At 46.3% G+C, this 25,314-nt stretch overlaps 1 protein-coding gene across 1 annotated transcript; it reads right to left on the bottom strand.

The window, feature by feature from the left end:
* Positions 1-263: 263 nt before the first annotated feature.
* On the bottom strand, positions 264-23,794 carry SLC1A6 (solute carrier family 1 member 6). The gene is made up of 10 exons (XM_037818570.1): positions 23,320-23,794; positions 18,711-18,922; positions 17,267-17,404; positions 15,428-15,632; positions 12,730-12,772; positions 11,857-12,200; positions 10,107-10,340; positions 8,765-8,959; positions 2,135-2,269; positions 264-1,319 (listed from the first exon to the last, which is right to left on the bottom strand). Exons 2-10 carry the CDS (start codon positions 18,913-18,915, stop codon positions 1,130-1,132), a joined length of 1,689 nt encoding a protein of 562 aa, XP_037674498.1. The 5' UTR covers positions 18,916-18,922; positions 23,320-23,794; the 3' UTR covers positions 264-1,129.
* Between the last annotated feature and the right edge of the window lie 1,520 nt (positions 23,795-25,314).

Below are 25,314 nucleotides of genomic sequence, written 5' to 3'. Positions count from 1 at the left end.
TGGAACCTGGAAGAAGAGATAAGCTAGGAGATGCTGCCATGTGCCTTATCATGTGACAAGCCAAGAAGCAAGGATCAGCAGCAGCCAGTGCCCAGAATGCCACAGTCTTCAGAGAGAAAGCAACGCCTTGATGATGATTGATTTGGACTTTCTCAGCCTCAAAATTGTTAGCTAATAAATACCCATTGTTTAATCTGACCCATTTAATGGTGTTTGCTTGAGCAACCAAGGAAACTAAAACAGATACGTGGATGGATGGATGGATGGAGAAATAGATAAATGATAGATAGATAAATAGATAGATAGATAGATAGATAGAATAATACAGCAAATGTATCAAAATGTTAAAATTGGTGGATCTGAGTATCTGGTAGGGGAGGGGTATCTCTATATTGGTTTTTATTATTTTTGCAACTGTCCTGGAAATTTGATGTTATTTCAAAATGAAAACTTTAATTGAAAAAAAAGCTGGACACCAAGGCTCAGGTGAGCCTCCCAGATTGGCAATACTTTGTACATGTCACACGAAGTTACTCAGTGAAGTAAGCATGTCTACACAATTCCACCGGACAAGAACAACTGGAAGCTCATACCTGGTCTCTCCTGGACTCTGCCTGATCTACTTTTTGCTTTTAATCATTTTAATCTGTATCCTTTCACTCAGATAAGCCATAACCATAAGTAACATGGCTTCAGTGAGTTCTGTGACTCCTAGTGAATCATCAAACCTGAAGGTGGCCTGTAGGTCCCCACCGCAGTAGGCGTGGATACTGTTTAATTATGAGAAACAGTGGTTTTCCTTTATTCTCTTCAGATCTGCCACTTTTTGAGAAAACAGGGACATGAGCTGACCCCTCTCCTTGTTGAATTTGAAGTCTTCTTTCTTCCAAACCCAGGGAATCATTCATTCCCTCCCCTTCCTTGCTCACCACCTTCCCTCTAGCTCTCAGTAAGCTCAGAAACAGAGATCTTGGACATCTTTCATTCCTGCTCCTTTATCTCAGTTTCCCCCCTAACAAGTGAAGCAGAACCTGTGTGATCACTGGCAGGTCAACCAGGCCATGGGTGTTCACCCAGACTCTCCTCCCCAGCTCCCTTCCCTCCTCTCTTGGCAGCAGAGCGGAGGCTTTCACATGGCACTCTCGTTGCCTCCCCGTCCTCTGGATGCCCCCTTCTCCTGCAGTGACTTGTAAGGCTTCCCCAGGCTGGGGAGGGTGAGCTCAGCTTCCTGCAGCTCCAACTCGCGCTGGGACAAATGCTCAATGACAGCCGCTCCGATTGAGTCCCCCAGGACATTAGTCATTGTGCGAAGCCGGTCACTGGTGGACGGGAAGAGAGAGAGAAGCCACCATTAGCTGGAGCTTGAAGAATTCCCTGGGGGAGTGGATGCATTGGGGAAGAGGGACCTCCTTGTGCCCAGGAGTTGGGGCTCTGCATTCCAGTCCAACCCATGACCATGTGACCACAAGCACCTCCCAATCCCTCAGCTTCCCCTCCAACAAACACAAGTTGGACAGGCTCTGAGATGTTCACACTTGTTCTTTGCAATGTGAATCTCTTTTTTTTTTTTTTTTAAGAAATATTATGTGGTCATCTGGTACAGAAAATTGCATATAGGACAAGGAGCATTTAGTCTGAATCAAAGGAGGCATTTACCAGGGTAGGTTGGAGATTTCAAAAGCTTTGTCTAAATAGACTCAGGACCAGCTGAGAGCTACCAGGTGAGGATGAAAGTCCAGTATTGGCACATCTTCAATTTTTTCAGGAAAATCAAGATATTTGGATTTTTTTTAATGTTGGGGCTTTTAAAAATAACGTTTGTCAACCATATTTACCTCATGGATCACATTTTTGTGACTTGCACATAAAATACATACAAGAGGAGCTTTTCCGGCTGATGGTTTAATCCCCCAAAATTTGTCTCCTCCCTGGCCTGCTTCCCAAAGTTAATGCTATGGAATTTGAGATCCACAGGACATGGCCTGGACTACTCTCCAAAGCACCCCTTTTAACTCCAAAATTCTATAACTCTCTTGTCATTGCTGAGTTGAGGATCCATGTGTTGGGGTCTCTCTCAGGGGAAAGTGGGGGGTGGAGGGGATACAGTAGCAAGGTTCAGCTGAAAAACACTTACAGGAACCAATCCACAGCTATGATAAGCGTGATGTCCTCCGTGGGCAAACCAACCGATGTGAGCACAATTACCATGGTGACAAGGCCCGCCTGGGGGATGCCAGCAGCACCAACGCTGGCTGCTGTGGCCGTGATGCTGCAAGCAGAGAGAGAGAACAGAGAGAGGCAGAAGAAGGGAAGAGAGAGATGAGGAAGAGGACACAACAGACAGGAAGGAGTCAGTTCTCCAGGCATCTTACATTAAGTTCCCAAAAATAAAAAGCAGAATACAAAGCAAATTTCATTGAGTTACAATGCAGGTGGGACCCCTCTTCCTTTGCTGGGACTTGGTTGTAAGCACATCCAGTGATGTTTCAACAATGATATGTAGATGAGTGTATAGATTTATATCTGGTTGCCTCTGGAAGCTGCAGAAATGCACGAAAATCAACTTAAGCAGCAAGTGTGAAACGAGAGGGAGTGCTCCACGTGCAAATAAGCTGGAAGCAGGTAGGTCAGAGCATGCCAAGTTCAGCTGATGAGAATGGAATTTCTGGAGGGTGAGCCAAGTTTAGAGTCAGAAAGAGAAATTGTCTAGGGTGCTGTGAAAATTTTTTAAGTATGCAGTTTTTAAAATATGCAATAAGATACCACTTCACACTCACAAGGATGGCTATTTTTTTTAATGGAAAATAAGTGTTATGGAGGATGCCAAGAATTTGGATCTCTAGTGCATTGTTGGTAGGAATGTAAAATGGCACAACTACCATGGAAATCAATATGGCGGTTCTTCAGAAAGTTAAATACAGAATTACAATATGATCCAGCAATTCCACTCCCAGATATATACCCAATGAATTAATAACAAGTACTCAGATACTTGTACTCCAATGTCCACAGCAGCATTATTCACAATAGCCCAAAGCAGAAAACAACCCAAGAATCCATCAACAGAAGAATGGATAAACAAAATGTGATCCATCCATTCAATACAATATTATTCAACCATAGGAAGGAATGAAGTTCTGAGACATGCTGCAACATGGCTGAAAATTGACATTATGCTGAGTGAAATAAGCAATGTACATAAAGACAAATATTTTTTCATGTGACTTATATGAGATATTTAGAAATAGCAAATTCAGAGAAACAGAAAGTAGATTAGAGATTTCTAGGGGATGGAAGAGGAGGGAAGGCAGAGGAGTTTTTGCTCAATGGGTATAGAGTATTTGTATATAAAAATTGATAAAAATAATAAAAATATGTTTAGAAAACTAAAAAGCAGAAATGAAAGATGGTGGCCACCATCAAGGAGAGGGTCAGACTAGATCAGGCATGGGCTAGATTATATCTCCTGCATCAGCTCTGATTGCCTGATGTGGTGGTATGAAGGATTCTAAAGTCACTGAGCTTACAAAGAAAACCATTAATGCCCATGGTTGTCACCCCTCTTCCTGGTGGCCTCTGGATCTTTCCCAGGATCTATCATCATGAACATGGGGCCACTCAGTACCCTAAGCCAGATAATGGCTCTATCAGAACAGTGATCAAATGCAGGCATTGGGGAATAGAGAATGTGCTTTGGAGTCCAGCAGGCTCCATTCACAAGCTGAATGACCTTGAACATAAATTCAGAGCCTCCATTTTCTCATCTGTAGAATGGGAGACATACTTATTTGCATGGCTGTTGTGAGTAATAAATGAGATAGTACCTGGTTAGCAGAGCCTCAGAGAGGAGTACCACTCGCATCATCCTAAGTGAAGGATCCTATCTCCTCCAACTCGGGAGGTAGGCAGCTCACTCTGTATGGTATGAACTAATTCCACCTCAATCCAGCAAGCCAACTAAACCTACTTTGAGTTAGGTTTAGATTATGACCACACAGCCAATCACCATCTGCCACTAAATTTTGAAGCAATATCTGGAGGATCTCAAACTGTCCATCACCATCAAGCTCTTTCCTACTTCCTACTCCCAATGATGTCAACATTTTCAGTGAGAAGTGCTCACTGCAATGCTTGGGACCTGACTTAGATGTACAAAAACAGTTCCCTTGGAGTTCTTTGTCTTCTTCCCTGCATCATTGGTTTCCCCTAGAAAAGACTTCCTGTATCCCACCAACCCATTGGAAAGATAAGGAGGATTGTTTGAAGATACAATGTAAATCTCTGGATTCTGTGGCAATGAAGTAGCTGGGACCAGAGACTCCCTCTGCCTATAGCAGAAGGAGCTGAACATGGCCTCAGTGTCCCACAGAACCTCCAGGTGTCATCAGCCATGGAGCCTAAAGGTAAACTGTATCCTTAAAAGTCCCATCAGCAGCTGAAAATCAGTTCGGGATTGTTTTCACCATTTACAGGATGGTCTCCCAGGATCTCTATAAAAGTAAAGAACACTCCATCCTGATGCTGACCCCAGTTATATGTGCTCCCAACCAAGCCAGCTTTGTCCTATGCCATATGACACTGTGGTACTCACCTTCACCACAATCTTCGTGTGAACAAAGAGAAGTAGGCAGGTATTGAGGAGGGAGGGATACTCTGCTAAGGAGTATGGGCATTGGAGTTTAGGCTTCCCTGAGATCATCAGCACTTTAGGTGTGATGTTTTTATTTTTCTAATATGGGAGAGATTTCATTATGCTTTCATATGCTACAGAGAAAATTCAAATAGAGGCAATAGAGTTGAAAATGCAAGTAAGAAAAGGAATGGCTAAAAGAGGAAGAAGATAGGAGGGGTAGGACTCAGGAAACAGTAGAGGTATGAGTTTTGAACAGAGCAACAGAACCTGTTTAACTGAGATCAGGGAAAAGAAGTGCAGATGAGTGTATACAACAATAAAATTGAATTGTGGGGGCAGAAAGCTGGGTCTATTCATAGCCAGTAGCCTCTATTATCTTCCAGAGGTAGAAGGCAAAAACTGCCCACAGGAAGTGGAATCACAGAATAGGATTTGGGGATAAAGAGTGGCAAAAATTGGGTATGGCTTCTGATGGATGGGTAAGAGAGACAGCACATAACTCATGGATTCTCAACTCTGGCTGAACAGAATCACTTGGGAAGCTAAAACAACCATCTGATGCCTGGTACATAACTAAGTCAGAGCCCCTTGAAGTGGGTCTCCAGGTGATTCTAATGTGTAACCAGGGCTGTGAACCATTCACATAAAGGGATTTCTGAGTGAAAACATGTCAGGCTGATGACATAAAGCATTATCTTGTAGTGGTGTCAATTTCCAAAGTGGGTAGATTTTTCTCCAGCTGGCTCAGATATCTTGATGTGGTTGCATTCCCAAAGTTAAGGATTTGGAGAGCATTTGGGCGTGAAGACCATGGGATGAAGATGTGAAAGACACCAGAAAGAAGGCTAAAGAATGAAGTGCCACCCTCTGATCTGAGGACCTTATGATTCCACACGTGGTCCCAGACCAGCAGCATCAGCATCATCTGAGAACTTGCTAGAAATGCAAAATTTCTGGCCCCATTCCAGATTCACTGAGTCAGAATCTGCTTTTGAACAAGATCCTCAAGTGATTAAAGTTTAAGAAGTAGCAGACTAAAATACATAGGGGAAAAAATGAAACCATAATGAGGGGAAATAGAGGAGATAAGTAATTAAAGGTTCATAGGGGGTCAAAGAGCATGTGTAGGGGAAGGACAAGCAAGAGAATGGAGAGATTGGAGGTTATGTCCACAACGTGAATACTGGATATGTCAGAGGAGACAGAGAAAAGTGCAGAGCATGACCTCAAAGGTAGATGGTTGAGTGGAGTGGAAATATAGAGTCATTGAGTTCAGAATTTCAGGAAACTGAGGCCAAGGTGATGGATTTTGCAACTGCTTGGATGTTGCAATTGCTCAAGGTGATGCTAATAAATGAAATGAAAATAAATCTATCGGCATCTGCTGAGTTAAATGACCCTCCTCTGGACTTCCAAAGTTTTTACACGACTCATAATATGCATATCATCTTTTTTCTTTATTTGGCAAAGTTGGTGACAGAGCCATGCACAGGACATTTCCAAATGACATTCAAATAGCTCATGCTTGTAAAATATTTGCTACATGTCTGGAACATAGAACGTGCTTGATAAATGTTGGTTATCATCACCGTCACCACCACCATCATTTCACCCTCACTATCATCACCATCATTACCATCACTATCTCATCATCACCATCATTTTACCATCATCACCACTATCATTATCATTGTCACCATTATCACATCAGAATCATCACACCATCCTAATCACCATCACCATCCTCATCATCACCATCATCATCATCACTGTCATCATCATCACCATCGTCATCATCATTATCATCATCATCACCACCATCATCACCGTCATCTGGTGTCTTTTTTCTTCATTAGACTGGATCCTTCCTGAGGCCCAAAACCATGTCTTATTTTCCCCTGCATCCCTGAGTCTCCACACAGAGCCTGACATATAGAAAACTCTCAATACTTGATTTTGAATATGTGCTGTTAAATTGAAATTCTTATTACAGGGACCCTCCCAAGCTTGCCTTTGCCCACCTTTCCAGCTTCGTTCTCCTTCTACACCTCTCCATGCTCTCCAAGTTCCAGCCTTAATGAGCCACTCTTGGTCCCTTTAGGGGCATGGTTCTCAAGCTTTAGCATGCATTAGAATTTCTTGGAGGGCTGGTGAAAACAAGGATGACTGGGCTCCATCCCTAGTTTCTGGTTTAGTAGGACTTCAGTGGGGCCTGATAATTCACATTCAAACAGATGATGATGATGCCAGTCCAGGAGCCACACTTTGAGAACCACTGCCTTCCTTTTCACCTGGTTCACTCCTATTCCCTCTTCCAAATTCAGCTTGAGTTTTACCTGTCCATGAAAGCTTCACTCATTGCCTCTTCTCCGAGGCTAGATCAAGTGCTGCTTCTCACCATGGTTGGCTTCCCCAATACAGCACTTACCACCCTGTGTGGGAATGTCAGTGCACTCATTGGTCTCCCCTAATAGACTGTGACCTCCTTCTGCACTGAGTCTGTACCTTTCCCTTCTTTGGATCTTCCGAGTGTCAACCACAGTGCCTAGCATTTAGATATCAAATGAATATTTGAGCGAGTAAGGAACAAAGGCAGAACCATATCCACAAATCTTTCCAAGTTTGCTTTGTCCAAGGAAATGAAGACATAAGCCAAGAAACTTGTCCCTAGGCCTTCAACAGCAGAAGCATAAAACTGGGCCTGACTACCCACTCCCCAAAAAACATCCCTGCACCATAGCAGAGCCTTGGAAACTTTCTCCCCTGCATGTCCCCCAGCTTCAGCATTTTCCAGAAATTCATGCAAACTCCTACTATCAGCAGCTCAAGTCATGAGCAAAATCCTCAATGGCCTCTTGCCAGAGCTCCAAACCGCTGCTGCTTCTGGTTTCCAAAGAGGCCCAGTGCAGATCCATGAATGCCTTCCTGCACCACCATGTCCCCAGCTCCCAGATCTGAGCCAGGAATAAGCAATCAATAAATATTTGCTAACTGATTGAACAAGAGGCTATTCTCAATACCTAGAGATTTCTAAGACCTGTCTAAGGGGCTACAGATAATAGGGAATCCCAATCCCATGAGCTCCAAGTATCTTCATGCCCAAAGAGTCAGCATGAGTTTATTTAGTGTGGGATAAAAAGGGGTAGGGTCTGTGAATTCAGAGCCTCCCACCCGGACAAGAGAATCTCAAACCAGTGCTCACATGTATCTCTGCTTCCCAGGCCAGCTTCCTTGAATACATTCTCCCCTCTCCAACCCCTCATCCACCTCTCCTCCCATCTTACATTGTGATTGCAATCCAGGAATTAAGATGCCTGGATCCATCTTTTCCTGCCTAAACTTCCACTCCCCCTCTCTAAAAAAGGAATCATAGTTTTACCCACATCGTGGAGATTTATGAGAGTTAAACAAATGGAAAGCAAAAGCACTTTGCACAAGATGAGTTACAGAGTGTTCAATAAATTCACTCTTTCAATAAATATTTATTGAGCCTCTACTATGTGCAAAACACATAGTAGAAAATGCCGTGGAAGAAAATACCTGCCCTAAGGCTTACATTCTAGTGAGGGAGGCAGACAATAGAGAAGATGAATAAGTAAAGTATATACTAAGACAGATGGTGCTATGAGAAAATAATCCAATCTAAGAATGACCAGATGTGCAATTTTAAAGAGGGTATTCAGGGAAAGCTCCCCTGCAAAGGTGGCTGTGAAACCAAGACCTGAAGCAGATGATGTTTGCTATTGTTATAATGACTAAACAGAGAACTGAGTGATAGGCCCAGGAATCTATATTTCTAACAAGTATCTTCAGTTATTAGGATACACCAGCCACAGTTTGGAAAACACTGGACAAAGGGCTCTCCCACAATAGCATGTGAGAGAATTCACTGGAACATCTTGACAGTTTTGACAGCCTCAATGTCCCACCTTTGGCCTCATCTGGCATCACTGTCTCTTCCCACATCCCCTTTCCAACATCTGAGGACTCTCTTGACCTCCAGATGTGACCCCTACCTCCTCCCCCAACCCAGTTGCCTCCCTGATGGGGATGAAATGGGGTGTCCAAACCAACTCCCTCCTTTGGATTTCATCTGCTGGCAAGACTGACTCCCACTCAAAGCCATCTCACCTGATGGTTGTAATCTGGCCCAGGTTGAGCTCATGGTTGTTGACTTGGGCAATGAAGATGGCAGCCAGGGCCTCGTAGAGAGCAGTGCCATCCATGTTGACAGTGGCCCCCACGGGTAGCACAAACCGGGTGATGCGGCGGTCAATACCCAGGCCCTCCTCCAGGCAACGGAAGGTGATGGGCAGTGTGGCAGAGCTGGAGGAGAGAGCCACAAAGGTTGAGAACAGGGGCAGCAGGGTTGGGCTGGACAAAAATGGGGCCAATGGAGAGTTCCCCTGAGAATATTACGGAGCTAGAGCAAAGGGAGGAAGTCAGGGCTATAATGTTGCACGGACTGAGAACTCTGTGTGGGGAAAGGGGATTCTCATGATTCAGGGCACCTAAAGCAATGGGGTCTCCCAGGCTGAAGGTCTCTTGACACATTTAAGGCCAATAGTTTAAGGCTAGTTCATGCCATTCGTTCAATCACCAAAATGAGAAGACTAAGTGTAGCCTCTCGGGGCTAAGAGAAGGGTGTTACAGAAGACCCCTATTCCCCATTACCCATGTTTCCATAGGGAGCAACTTCAGCTTTACTAGCCTTCATGGTCGCTCACCCCACCCGCCCCCTACCACTTCCCAGGAAAGAAGTGATTTCATTGATTGGTGAGTTTGGTCAAAGGAAGTGAGCATCTCCTTTGGAGTCAGCCTGTCCAGGAAACGCATGTTCTGGTCAACTTGGTTACATGCAACTGAGAAGCTCGGACCCACCCACAAAGAGATGGATCTTCAGTGACCAGGCGAGTTTAATTCTGGGGTATAGTGGTAGCAACCTTACTTGGCCACAGATCAAAGGCACATTCTCCAATCAGTTTTATGGGCAATTAAGATGGTATTTTTCTCCATCTGTTTGGTCTCTGTGACACCTCTCAAATTGTTTTAAACTTGTATGGGGGAAAGGGGTGTCCTTTATGGACCCCCCTAAAATCACAAAAAGGAAAAGGAAGCTAAGGGGGATCCCAGATATCATCTCAAGAAGAGAGGAGAACCTCTGGACTAGAAATTGACTGAGAGCATGGGGGCATGCTGGGACCTTTGTCTTAACTTCAAAATTGACACCTGGTTCTCCTCCACATAAAGAGGAAATGGGAAAGAAGACAGAAGGTCAGAAGAACCAGCCCAGGACAAAGCCCCACCCACCCACCCGAAGGTGTTTAACCATCTGGAGAACTTCAGGAACCTCTGATATTACACAGTTCAGAAGAACTGTCTGTGGCAGGGAGAGGGAAGGACTCCTAGGAGAGCCAATGAAAGTCAAGGAGTTGGCCTGGGAAGGGCATCGTTGGTGAGGGTGAGACCATACCTGGAAGACGTGCCCATGGCAGTAATGAGAGCCTGCAGCATGCCCCCGATGAAGGGGAAGGGGTTCCGGTGGGTGATAAGGAAGTAGATGAGGGGGAGGACGCCACCAGCATGGAGGAACAAGCCCACGATGACGGTGAGGGTGTACATGCCCAGCTGGCCCCCCAAGACGGCCATGTCTTCCATCTCCAATATCTTCCCAGCAATCAGGAAAAGGATGCCCACAGGTGCGTACCTGAACCAAGCCAAAGTCCTGTCAGGCTCCATCCTGACTTCTACAGGCCAGGTGGCAGCCCCAAGGTTTTGCAACATGCTTGTCCATGTTGGGTTCTGGAGCCAGGAAGTGCCCACCGTACCAGCCCCCCTACTCCATCCAAGCTCCCCAAACATAAACAAACTGGGGCAGGATTCCACAAACATATCCCACCCCCACTTCCTCCTGCTCACCAATAGCTTACACCCAGACAGCAGAACAGTTCCTACAACTTCAAGGCATACAAGCTTATCAGGTCCACTCCTCCAGTCAAGTTCCCCCATAGGAAAAATCTGTCTTTAGTACCCCTTTCCTACACATTGCCTGACATTCCCTATCTATGACCTTCTGACACAGTTTATTCCCTGCCCCCAAGAATTTGCTCAACATTTGAATCCTTGATTCCACTATTCTCTTTTGTATACACTCAAATTCTCCCTCATTTTACCATCCCTGGGCCACTGGATTTCCCACCATCATCTCAAACAACTTGTGCTAAATCAGAATCATTTATTCATTCATTTAATAAAAATTTATTGAGCACCTGCTGTGCTCCAGCACATTGTCCCTGCCCTCATGAAACTTAAATTCTAATAGGAGGCATATTGAAACTCATAATTAAGAATTTCAGTGGTGATAACTGCTGTAATGTCGCAAAAGAGAATAACTGAGTGGGTTACTTCATAGTGGGTGGACAGGGAGGACCTCTCCAAAGAGGTGACATTTAAGCTGAGACCTGAATGATGAGAAGGAATTGGGGAGAGCAAGGGGAATTCTCAGGCAGAGTGTAAATTTCCTGAGAAGGGCTTGAGCTTGGAGTGTTGGAGGAGGAGAAGGAAGACCAGTACACTGCAGAGTGGATGAAAGGGAGAACGGAGGAGACTGCAAAAGTGAGTTCATCAAGGGCTCACCAAATACTTGGTCTTGTGATTTTCCATCCTCCACCCATTACCCAGGCTTCCACTGTTACTCCTTTCCTTTTAGAAACTGAAGTCCAAGTTGGGTTATAGGGGATGGATTTGAGGAGGTGGGACCACTTGGGAAGCACAGGTCAATGAATGAATAAATGACTTAGTGAGTAAATAAATGAATGACTCAATCAGTGGTTTAACTAATGCATGGACAAGTGAATGAATAAATTTATGAGCGAATGAATTAAGAATGAGTAGAATGCTTGGATTTTTAGAAGGATTTATAAATGAATGAGTAAATAAGTGAAGAATGGATGAGTATAAATGAATAAATAAGTGAATGAATGATTTTACCAAGGCATAGAAGAATTAATGAATAGATGATAGATAGATAAATGAGGGAGTGTAGGAGTGAATAAATCATTGCAGAGAACAATACATGAGTGACTAAATGAATGAGTGAGTGGGTGAATTAACCATTGCCTAGAAGAGTGACTATGCCCAAACATCCCCAGTGACCCCTTCAACAGCTGCCCCAAGCCTTGACTTCCCAGCCCTGGCTCCACCAGGCAAAGCCCAGCACTCACCAGATAATGATGCCCACCAGCCTCATAATAGCCTCATTGAGGCTGTCAAAGAAGTCCCGCAGGACTCGGCCCTTATGCTTCATGCCACCAATGACCAGCCCAAAGGCCACAGAGAAGACCACGAGGCCCAGGGCATTGATGCCATTGGCCGAGCCGGGCACCGGTACAGTCTCCTCGAAGCTCAGCACCTCCTGCAGGGTGCCAAAGGCCCTGGTGACGTTTTCCAGGAAGCTGGTGCTGTTCTCCACTGAGGATGGAGGGGACATGGAGGCGCTCAGCTCAGACCCATTCTCTGTCCTCACAATGGTCCTGGTAACCACCCTGGTGCTGTATTGTGTCTTGAACTGAAAATAAGGAGATATTGAACCCATATTGAGTAAGTGAATCAGAGAAACAAAATGCATAGATGAATGTGTGGGTCAATGAATGAGTGAATAAATAAATGACTTAGAAAGCAAATAAATAAATGAGTCCATCAATGGTTTAGCTATCTGGAAAAATTTCTTTACAACACTAGTCCCGTTTCCCACATCCTTGAAGAGTCTGGTTTGCACTGGGGCCCCAGAATTTGTATTTTGCACAAGCTCTCCTGGTGATATTCAGCCAGATTTAGGGCCTCTCCAAACCCATCTATGGGGGTCTCATGGGCAGATATCCTGGTCTCTGTCCCAGGCTGTAGGTCCTTGGCCCAAGTCCTTCTCTCTGACTCTCCCTCAGACATCAAAGCAATGAGAAATATATTCTTTTCCTCAGACTCTTCCAAAAGATCTCCTACTCATTGCTCTGTCAGGACCTTCTTCCCAACCCCAACTCAGCAGCAAGCTCCCCCCACCGTCCATATCTCCTTCATCAAACTGTGCACTTCCCTCTGACCTGTTTGAAGCAGGCCTCCACAAGGTTGGGTGGAAACATATTTCTGCAGGAAAATATTGAGTGAAAGAAAGTGGTTAGAACTTGGAAGGGAGTACTAGATTGATGACGATGAAAACGATGATGGCAATGACGAAGATGATGACGACGATGATGATGATGAAGATGATGATGATAACGATGATGAAGATGATGAAGATAAGATGATGATGACAAGGATGATGACAATGATGATGATGATGGCGATGACAATGATGATGATGATGGCAATGATGAAGATGATGAAGATGATGATGAAGACGATGATGACAACAATGATGATGATGGCAATGATGAAGATGACGGCGATGATGATGATGACGATGATGACAATCATGGCGACGATGATGATGATGACTGCAACCAACATTTGAACACCTACCTTAGGCAAGGAACTGAGCTAAGTGCCTCATCTATTTTACATCAATACTCATTATTTGTGGATTTTTTAATTGCAAATTCATCTATGACCTAAAATGCATTTGTAACCCCAAAATTAATTTTGCAGTGATTCACAGGCATGCTCAGAGTGGTGAAAATTTTCTGTCACCCAATGTGCACATTCCAGCAGAGGTAGAACAAGATAATGCCCTGCCTTCTCGTTTCAGCTCTCATGCTATAAACGAGTGTCCTTTCCATGATATATTTAGTGACACATTTTTCACATTTTTGTGCTTTTTGTTGGTGATTTCTCTGTTTAAAAACGGTCCCCAAGCGTAGTGCTGAAATACTGTCTAGTGTTCCTAAGCACAAAAAAGCTGTGATGTGCCTTACGGAGAAAATACGGGTGTTAGATAAGCTTCATTGTTGGCCGTGCGTTCAATGTTAATGAATCAACAACATATATTAAAAAGGTGTCTTTAAACACAAACATACAAAACAAGGTTATGTATTGGTAGAGTGACAGAAATGTTGTGACCAGAAGCTTGCAGGAACCTCACCTTTTATTTTCCACTAGGGGAAACTGTTCCATATTTGCTAATTCAGTGCTCACAGCAACTTTATAGAATATACTACCATGAATGATGAGAATCAACTGCATTTGATTTAAACACTACAACTCTGCAAGTGAGTGTTGTAATATCCCCATCTTTCACACAAAGAAACCAGAGCACAGAGAGTTTACATAAGTTACCCAAGTCCCTACAGCTGCTAAGGGGTGGAGATGGACCTCATGCCCAGGTCTCTCTGAGTCCTTTACCAGGACCCTATGCCATCTCAAGGACTTCAGTTCACACTTAGACATGCCAGTTACACCTCAAAGGCCACAGGCAGCACCTAAACATTTCTAAGTCCTCCCACCCCAAGTCAGTGACTAGGATAGAGGTTTAGCGGGCCTTGATTCTGTCCAGCAAAATCTTGCTCTTCTAAGAGTATCATTCACCCAACAATGGAATTTGGGATCACCAGGCAAACACCAGCTCTTCTGACCCTAACCCTGTAGCATCAGGGTCAAAAGATCCTATTCTATGGGCCATCTGCTATGGAAAACAGTGTGGTGGTCTCTTAAAAAGTTAAACATAGAGTTATGATATGACCCAGAAATCCCACTCCTAGGTATATACCCAAAAGAATGAAAAACAGGGACTCAAACAGACACTTCTACACCAATGTCTGTAGCAGCATTATTCACAATTGCCAAAAGGTGGAAACAACCCAGGTGTCCATCAACAGATGAACAACAAATTGTGTCCATCCATACAATGGAATATTATCCAGCCATGAAAAGGAATGAAGTTTGGATATATGTGACAACATGGATGAACCTCAAAAACAGTATACTCAGTGAAATATGACAGACACAAAACATCACATACTTTATGATTCCATTCATACGAAATATCTATAATAAGCAAATTCATAGAAACAGAAAGTAGATTATAGGTTACCAGGGGCTGAGGGGGTGGGCAATAAGGAGTTATTGCTTAATGGGTACAGAGTTTCTGTTTGGGTTGACAGGATAGTTTTGGTAATGGATGATGGTGAATGGTAGCACAACATTGTGAATGTAATTAACGCCACTGAAGTGTACACTTAAAAATGGTTAAAAACAAACATCTGTGTTGTATAGATGTTATCACCATATTTTGAAAAGATCTTATCTTAGCAGCCACAATATGGATGAAACTTGAAGACATTATATTGAGTGAAATAAACCAGATGCAAAAAGACAAATACCATTTGATCTCACTTATATGAAATACTTAGAAGAAGGAAATTTCTAGAGACATATAATAGATTATAAGTTACTGGGGACTGGGGGAGGGGGTGGTTATCACTTAACAGATGCCGAGTTTCTGTTTAAGGTGATGAAAACTTGGGGTAATGGATACCGATGACAGTAGCACAATATTAGGAATGTAATTTAAACTACTGAATTGTACACTTGAAAGTGGCTAAAATGGGAAAAGTTTAAGTTGTACATATGCTACTACAATAAAAAGTTTAAAAGCAAAACAAAAACAAATCTTATCTTAGGGGTCAGTTGCTGTCAGAGGCCATGTACAAGTCTCCAAGGCAGTAAATGGTACCCAGTAACTAAGTCCAACTGGAGTGTTGTCATTTCCAGGTGGTTGCCAGCTTCATTGTCTTTGTGTCCCCTGAATATGGGTTGGGTCTCATGCAGGGCTGGAAATCCCAGCAAAATTAGAAGGAGCATCACCTGACCAGGTCCATGAAGGCATCAGCTGTGGGGATGGGCTCCACCCGGCCCTTGCGGTGAAGCCCTTCCTTGGAACCCTTCCCCGGGTGGATGATGGTAACCATGAGGATGCCAATGAAGACTGCGATGACTGTGGTCACCATGTAGTACACGGCCGCTCTCATGCCCATCCGTCCTGTCGCCTTGTTGTCCAGAGATGCCATGCCTGGAGGACAGATAGTGCAACCAGACCACACAAGCCCATCTACACCCCATCACGCATTCCCCCATCCATCTGCTCCACCCTCCCCACACTGCCCCTCAATGACCATCATCCACTCCTCCTACACCTGCACGCCAGCATCCATCCACTATCCCACTATCCTTCACCCACACCCACAACACCATCCTTCTTACCCACCTCGTCATCCAGCAATCCCACCTGGGCCATTAACCACACTGCCTTCCATCCACTGTAACCCAACCTCTATCAACCCCACCCTATCCTCCATTTATCCCTATTGCACACCATAACCTCACTCTCATGCCATTCTTGATCCCACTATCCACCCCTAGAACACTCCCCCATCCATCCCACCTCGCTACATACTCTCTGGAATAGACACTGTTGGAGCCCCAGGCAGAGGCGCTTAACAAGACTGAAACACTTATTCTTTGGCTTATTCAATGGTTAACACTTATCCTTTGTCAGCTAATAGCTGACACTGCCCTCTTTCCCTGAGAATTGTCCTCAGTAGATCAGGGGTAGTCTCAAGCAGAAATGAATGGGAGATTATGCCAGGGGCGTCATCTCTGGGGTGCTGTTCATGGTTCAGAGCTCCCCACCTTTAGGATCAGCTAAGAGACCAATCTTCTAAACCCACATCTTTGCTTCACTTCTTTCCCTGCCCTGTCCTGCTTCCCTCACTTCCTCATGGGTTTCTCTTGAGAGATATCTTCATCTCTGATCTGCTTTTAGGACACCCAGCTTAAGAACTAATTCTTTCATGCCTTCATCTTCATCGCTATCCTATAATGGAGGGATCGGCAAATTACACCCCATGGGCCAATACAGCCCACTATCTATTTTTGTAAATAAAGTTTTATTGCAACACAACCATGTCCTTTCATTCACCTATTGTCTAAGGACGCTCCTGTGCTACAATAACAGACTTGAATTGTTGGGACAGAGACCAAATGGTTGCAAAGCTCAAAGTGTTTACTCTCTGGCTCTTTACAGGAAAAGCTTGCTGACCCATAAATAATTAATCGATACTTCCATCCCACCCTCTACCCACCATCTAGACCCCACCATCTCACCTTCAACACTTCATCCATGTCCCACAACCAACCATCTGCATCATATCTAGGCTACCTTCATTCCACCCCCTACCCACCATCTAGTTCCCACCATCTTACCTTCAACACCTTCATCCATGTCCCAACCCCAACCATGTGCATCATATCCAGGCTACCTTCCATCCCACCCTCTACCCACCATCTAGTCCCCACCATCTTACCTTCAACACTTCATCCACGTCCCACCCCCTGCCCATCTGCACCATATCCAGGCTACCTTCCCTGGGTGCCCCACACAGCCTTTGCTTCACTTCTGAGTATCACTGAGCCAGGAAGGTGCGGGAAAGTTACTGAGATGAGCGGTGCAGGATGTATGAGGTCTGGAACCCAAGAGTAATCAGGACCTGGGCTTTGGCAGAAGACTCTGGGCTAGGTACAGTTTCCATATTTGAGGTTCTGAGTAGGAAGATGGTCCCATGCTTGGGTCTGCCTTGCCTCTGGGTTCAAGACTGGGCTCTAGGATGGATCCTGGAAGTCATTGCTGGCCTGGGGCTCTCTCACCTGTGACCAGGCTGGAGACAATGAGAGGCAGCACCAACATCTGCAGCATCCTCATGAGAAGCTCCCCAGGGAAAGAGAAGTACTTGATCTGGCGGTAGGTGAGCTGGTACGGGCGCAGGGCAAAGGCCAGGCTGACCCCTAGGCACAAAAAAGAGGGTCAAGGGAGTAGAGTTTCAGGGTCCATCCATCCAAAGATGATTGTGTGTAGGTGTGTGTAGTAGATTAAATTGTGTACCCCAACCTACAATGCTCTTAATTTTATTCTGCAGACCCATGGGTGTAAGCCCATTGTAAATAGGACCTCTTGAAGATGCTATTTTTATTAAGTTGTGGCCCAACTGAAGAAGAGCAGGTCTTAATCTGGATTACAGGAGGCCTTATAAAGAGAACAAGGAAGTCACAGAAGCAAAAAAGGTGAGGACAACACCATGCAAGAGGAGGCAGAGATAAATCAAGGTACCCCAAGGATTGCCAGCAGCCAGCCCAGAACGCTACAGACTTCAGGGAGAAACCAAGATTTCCTGATATCTTGATGTTGGTCTTCTAGCCTCAAAACCATGAGCCAATAACTTCCCATTGTTTAAGCCACATCTCTCGGCTTCACCCCAGTCATTGACTCCTGCACACACCCGCGCAGGTATTTGTTTGGTATTTGTCATAGCAGCCCTGGCAAACTAACACAATGCGGTTGAGAGAAAGAGAGAAACATTCTATGAGTGTGTGTTTGTGCGTGCATTGTATACATGTATGATTGTATGTGTTATATATGGATAAGTGTGTGAATGGGTATAAATCTATGTGTAAATGTGTGCACCCATTAGTGTACACATATGTGTGCACAGTGAGACCATGAGTTCATTAGTGAGTTTTACTTGTGCCTCTATATGTATACCCATACATATTTGAGTATTCCCATATCTATTCCTGTGCATATGTGTAAATGCTTTCAAAAACTGGGGTGTGCCTGGGAACATACGCATGTGTGCCTACAGGTTTGTGTGTGCACGTGTATTTAAAACCATAAGCATTTGGGTGTGTGTGCAAAGCAGTACAAGTGTGCAGAGTAGTTCAGGTGTGCATCTGTTGGCAAGTTCTAGTATATGTGTGCAAGTATATGTGAGTTTATGCGTTTGCACCCGAACGTTTTGGGCATGCATAAAAAATGTGCTTGTGTGTGTGAGAGAGCATGCTCCCATGTAGGGTGTGTGTCTTTTTAGTGTATATACACACGTGTGAATGCGTACATGCAGATACACCCGACATTGCACGCACACCCTGTTATGTTTGCGTGAGTGTGCCCTTATAAGGGGGTGTTGTGGCTGGGAGGACACGTGTGTGAGTGCAGGAGAGGATGACTGGGGTGGAGTGGAGAGATGGGGGTACCAGGACTTTCCCTGAGGCCCCCACCCTCGCAGGGAACCAACCCCGCTCCTGCGGGACTCACCGATGACCACCGCGCTGACGGTCAGCAGGATGAAGGCGTTGCGGCCCAGGAAGCGCAGCACGTGCTCCCGGGTCAGCGTCTGCAGGCGCAGGCGCGTGCGCAGCGCTCTCTGCTGCAGGCTCTCCTGCAGCCGCTGCAGGCAGCCCACCCGGCCCAGCCGCTGGCCGCTTTCCCGCAGAAACAGGCTGTTGCCATGGCTACTCATGGTCTACCTGCAGGGGACAGAGGGCCGGGCCCTGGTGAGGGATGGGACAGAGTGCAGGGGTGGTGGCAGAGGGGGAGGAGTAGTGTGGGAATGGAGGTGGGGGTGAGGTGGGAGCGCTTCACAGCCAGTTCTGGGCAGAAGCCAGAGAGGGGCCAGAAGGCAGGGGAGGGGTAGGTTGTCCTTTTGGATGTGCCTGTGGCAAGTTCCAGAGAACACTGGGGCTCAAGGGTCACGTCCCGGCAGGAAGGGGTTAAGGTCCCCCAGAGGCTCTCCAGGGAATGGCTGGAGAGAGGCTGGGCAGAAAGCAGAACCCAGTCCCTGACTCCAGTCCCCTCCTTATTTCACTGAGATCACCATAAGCACCTGGGGGCGGCCCCAGATCGCAAACCAAACTAGCAAGCTTTTATTGAGTGCCAGCTGCATGCAGAGCCCTAGACAGGGCACACTGGGGCTAACCACCCCCTACCCCCCAAATTAATACATTTTTAGTGAATGGCCTGAGAAAGCTGATAGCAGATATCCACAAGACACCCAATAAATGCAGCTACTCTGTGGGGAGCCCAAAGAAATGGCATGAAGAGGGGCGGGGAAGCTACTTGGGCAAGAAATGAGGACATTCTTGGCTGCGGTGGTCCCCAGGATCCATCTTTGAAGGGAAATTTGATCCTCAGGAGCCTTTCCTGGGAGCCAGGCCCTGTGTGGGATGCTTTCCAAACTTCAGACTTTTGTGTCTCCCCTTGACTTTGGGCCATATCCATGCATCCTTCTTTATTTGATACTGTTCTCTAATTGGCTTGCTTCCTTTCACAGAAATATCTAAAGTGGAAACTTTAGCTCACTACTTGAAATGTGGCTTATATTTTTAATACACATTAAAATAGCATGCACATAAAAAATTAAAACCTGTTCATCTAACCAATTAAACATCTTAGATGTACAGGGAAGCTTGGCAATTCCCACTTTCTGCGTTATTTCCTCAGCTTTGAAGGATGGATCATGATTTTCATGGGCCCAAGGATTTTTTGTCTTCATGGCCACCCTCCTCCATTAAAAATAATTATATATATATATATATACATGCGGGTTGTGAGTGATGTGTGCAGAATTATGACTGCATTTATATAAAGATAACTCTACAAATATTTGATATCAAAACATTTTCTTTGACCTAAAAGTTTATTCTTTTTCCTTCTAGTTTTAAAAGAAATGAAAAAATTTCTGTGGTCCCTGGGCACTTTGCCTCTTGGATCTGATGGATCAGCCAACCCTTTGTACCTTGATCTCACAGCAACAAACAAACACACAAAAGGAGCAGCACTTCCATCCCAAGCTTACTGGGAAGGGAATTCTGTTCATCTGTTCAGATATGCTTTCAGGGCAAAAGGCTGACCACGAGAAATGGCACTTTCCCAGCTCCCTTGCCCACTGGCTCCCCTTTTGGTCTAGTCAGAGAAGGCAGCAGCAGCAGAAGGAAAAGTAGGAGGAAACAGAGATAAGGTGTTTATTCTCCCAGCTCCCCCCTGCCAGGCCTCAGTTTGGCAGTGGCTGAGTTCCTCTGCCTAAGGACAAAGCTCCCATCTCATCTGACAATCCCCTGCACCAGCCACAGCTCTCCATAAGTGCTCCCCCACCCCAATCCTTCAGCCAGGGATGGTACAGTTCCCCAGTGATGCTGGTTTTGGGGTGCTGCACCATCCTTATTGGTTTCCTTTAACCCTGTTCACAACTTTATAAATAGTCCTGGCCTTGATCTTTTTTTTTTTCCCCAAAAAGCTTCTTATGCTTATATCCTATATCCAACTCAGGATTTCCCATTTTAACCACTTGCAAGTGTCCAATTTGGTGACAATAATTAATTCCCAATATTGCACTACCCCTATTGAGCATGTCATCTGTCTCCTGACTGGAATACTAGATTGTCTGACACTTGGGAAAAAACTCCCCAAGCCAAGGAAGACATTGAAGATTGTATCCTGTGCTGGGCTCTCACTGGGTTTGCCTGGGATGCCGCACCTGTAAGGGAAGCTTGGCCTCCATCAGCTACTCCCTGCAGGATCATTGCTATCTGATTCCTTTGCTCACATCTCCTGAATTCATCTAGGTCACAGCCAAGAGTCTGTGGGATGTCCCATTTCCACCCACAGATGAGCCCCTAGACAGATTTTGCTGCCACTGGCTGCACAGCTGACTTTCTAGGGTCTCCTGTCTTCTGTGCCCTCCTCCACTCTCCCCATATCCACAGGGTGGGACATCTTTTTCAGGTCCCCCTTTCCAGCCTCTCCCAGCTCTAGTTTCTGGCTCCCAAAGCAAACCCCAGCTAGGGTGCTTCACACACAGACCAGTCTCATGAAACCACGATGTGGCTGCCCACCTTGTTGTGAAAAAATCCCACATGATGGATGACACAGGAAACACGTAACTACTCTCTCCTCTGAGAGCTATATTCCTGGTCACCAAGTGGTGACATAAAGTTGCCCGTGGATCCCAAGGCAGTATAAGGCTGACATCCAAATCAGTCATGAAAACTCCATTTTTTCATTTTTATTTTTATTTTATTTTATTTTTTTTTTTTTTTGTCTTTGCTTTCTCTTCAGCACAAGAAGTAGCACAGTCTAGAGCAGGAGCTGTCAAGCCATAGCCCACGAGCCAAATCCAGCCCACCGCCTACTTTTCTAAATAAAGTTTTATTGGCACATGGCCATGCTCATTTGTCACAAACTATCCATGGCTTTTTTTTTTTGCACGATAACAGCAGACGTGTGTCACTGTGGTAGAGACTGTACAGCCCAGAGGGCTGAAACTTTTACTTTTTGGTCCTTAACTGAAAAAAAAAAAAAAAAAATGCCACCACATGGCCTAGAGGAGGAACTCTTTATTTCAAACCCCGTCTCCCCCTTTTCAGGAACTGGTCACATTCTGCAAGATGAGTCTTACTCCAAGACCTGCTGTGGGGCTCATATTACCCGATACATGCTTAGAACAGTGCCCGGTGGACACACAGTGGATGTTCACTGTGGTTGATAAAAAGCAAAACCCAACAGACACACAAACGAGGACAGAGAAGAATGCTAAGCTCAGGTATGTTTTCCTATCAATCTTTCTCAGGCTGATCTGCCCTCCGATGTCTCAAGCAATACTTAACTGTTGAAATGATTTTCCTAGGACCTCATCCTCCACTTGGGGCCATTCTCAGTCTCCCCTGTACCTCTGAGTCTTCCCTGGTTCTAGGGCTTCTCTTGGCCCTGTTTCTTGGGCTTCCTGCTCAGGAAATGGCCCCTCTAGGTTCCCGAGTCTCTGCAGGGGGCAGAATTTGCAAGGACAGGTCTCCCAGCTGGTCTCCCCCCCCCCCCCCGCCCCCGCCAGTCTCCAGACTCTGGGATATGGTGAGATGTGCCAGGCAGCCTTCCAGAGCAAAGGGGAAGAAAGGAAGGGACTGCTTCATCCTAAAGCTAAGTATGCTACAGTGGGCAAAGCCAGAATGCATTTGATACATTTTATCCAAACATTTTGATACATTTTATCAAGCTATGCTAGCTGAGGGTGCATGAGTAAAGAAAAGAGAAGAAGATGGGAAGAGAGGAAGAAAATCCTGTACATCACACACACTCTCAAACACACAACCACACACCTCTAGTGTGCAGTTGCCACATACATGTGCACCTTCTGGCATACAACCCCATACAGACACAATTGCACACACGCAACTCCTCAGACCTGCAACCCCACAAACACCAGAAACGCAATTCCACACACCCAACTGCAGTCATACAAATCCTACATGCTCACACACATGCACACATACTTGCCACGTTCATAAACACCATCAGACACACAACCCCACACTCGGGACATTCAACCCCATGCACACCTTAAGACACACCCACACACCCCTCACAAGAACACAAGACACAAAGCTGCAGGCTCTCAAATTCATGCCCACATTTAAACCTTCAGCCCCACATACTTCTTTGGAAAGGCAACCCACATACATAGATTCAGACGCACACACTCGTGTATGCACACACTCACACATACACAACCACACAACTTCAGCCCCTTAGTGCGCTGACTATAATATCAGGTCCATCTGCAGTTGTTGGAAAAAACTCCCGGCAAGGAAGGGGTCCCAGCCCCGGAAATGGAGGCCTTTTGGACGGAGAGGGGCGGTGGGCACGAGGATCCGGGGTTACTAAGGCGATAGGAAACCCACCAGGGCGACCGGGAGAGGAGCGCAGGAAGCGGCGACTCCAAGCAGCAGATGAGACAAAGGGCGGCCGAGACGTGGGGACTAGGGCGCAGGGCGCGCCGCCCCACACGCCTGACCCCAGGGTGCGCCCAGCGCGCCTTAGACCCCCGCCTGCCCCCCGAAACTCAGGGAGGCTGCCCGCACGGAGCCCCACTCACCCGCGTCCGGAGCGGCGGGGCGGCCCGCCCGCGCCTTGGCCTGCGCGCTTTGCCGGAGTGGAGCAGCCGCCGCTGGCGCAGAAGCCGGAGAAACGCCCGGCCGGGGCCGCGGGGACCTCACAGCGGTGACACCCGCGCGGAGCCGGGACGCGGTGTGCAGCCGGAGGGCTGGGGGCCCGCCCTGCGCTCACGTGGGCGTGGGGGCGCCCGGCGGCCGGGGGAGGGGCGGGATCCCCTGCGCGGAGCCCAGACTCCGCCACCGCGCGGGAAAACCGGGACCGCGCGTTTGGGGGCGGGCGGGATGGCCTCTCTGGCGCCGGGTCCCCGCCCCCGACTCACAGCCGCGCCTCCTCGTCCCTCCTCTCGGCCGCCTCCGGAGCCCTCGGAGGCCCCAGCATCCCCGAGGGAGCGTGGAGACCCGGCCCTGGCACCGCACGGCCCGCGCGCGCGTCCTGGACGCGGATCTGGGGAAGGCGCGCGCCACAGGTCCCTCCGGAGCCCGCTCAGGCCCGAGCATCCGGGAAACGGCGGCCACCGCTGCTCCCTTCGCTGCCCCCTTCCCTCCGGCCTCGGTCACGTGGCCGCTGTGTGCGCTCCGGCCAGCCTTCTCCCTCTCTGAGCAACCGAAATGACTCTACCAACCCCACAGGCCTGCTAAGCAAAGAAAGCGCCTGAGTGTGGGAATGCCGCGTGCGGCGGGAAGCTCCGTGCAAACGGGCGGTGGCTAATCGCCGTTAGTGGCATAATTATTATTTTTTGCTGTTTTCTGGCTACATTGGGCACCTCTGACCTGTCTTCTCTTCTCAAATAGCACTGAAATAGTCTCCCCCGACGTCTCTCGCCCCTTCTCAGAGCTAACTTGTCATTTAAAGAGCTAAACACAGAGTGGGGCACGTGATAAAAACGCAGTGTATATTCGTTATTATTATGTATTCTTGTTTTTAGTTTTGGTTATTCAACAATAGTCCACGGCACCCCCTCTGAACTAGTCTCTTCCTTAGATTTAATCGTCACCGGCAACTTTTACTCACCAAGGCTTTTTTTTTTTTAATTCACTTTTATTGAGATATATTCACATACCACACAATCATCCATGGTGTACAATCAACTGTTCACAGTACCATCATATAGTTGTGCATTCATCACTACAATCTATTTTTGAATATTTTCCTTACCTCAGAAAGAATCAGAATAAGAATAAAAAATAAAAGTAAAAAAGAACACCCAAATCATCCCCCATCCCACCCTATTTTCCATTTAGTTTTTGTCCCCATTTTTCTACTCATCCATCCATATACTAGATAAACAGATTGTGATTCACAAGGTTTTACAATCACACTGTCACCCCTTGTAAACTACATTGTTATACAATCATCTTCAAGAGTCAAAGCTACTGGGTTGCAGTTTGATAGTTTCAGGTATTTACTTCTAGCTATTCCAATACATTAAAACCTAAGAGGTGTTATCTATATAGTGTGTAAGAATGTCCACCAGAGTGACCTCTTGACTCCATTTGAAATCTCTCAGCCACTGAAACTTTATTTCATTTCACATCCCCCTTTTGGTCAAGATGTTCTCAATCCCACAATGCCAGGTCTAGATTCATCCCTGGGAGTCATATCCTGCATTGCCAGGGAGATTTCCAACCCTGGGAGTCGGGTCCCATGTAGGAGGGAGGGCAGTGAGATCACCTGCTAAGTTGGCTTAGCTAGAGAGAGAGGCCACATCTGAGCAACAAAGAGGTACTCAGGGGGAGACTCTTAGGCACAATTATATGCAAGTTTAGACTCTCCTTTGCAGTAATGAGCTTCATAAGGGCAAGTCCCATGATAGAGGGCTCAGCACATCAAACCACCAGTCCTAATGTTTGTGACAACATCAACATGAGTCCAGGTGAGGATGTCCAACACTTCCACACTTTCCCCAGCTCCTCAGGGTGCGCCCTGTAAATATATTTTTATTCTCTGCCCAAATTACTTTGGGATGTGTCACTAT

The sequence above is a fragment of the Choloepus didactylus genome, chromosome 25, assembly GCF_015220235.1.
Source record: "Choloepus didactylus isolate mChoDid1 chromosome 25, mChoDid1.pri, whole genome shotgun sequence".
Classification (NCBI taxonomy): Eukaryota; Metazoa; Chordata; class Mammalia; order Pilosa; family Megalonychidae; genus Choloepus; species Choloepus didactylus.
The sequence above is the reverse complement of the archived record's forward strand: the minus strand, read 5'-3'. Positions and strand labels throughout refer to the sequence as shown.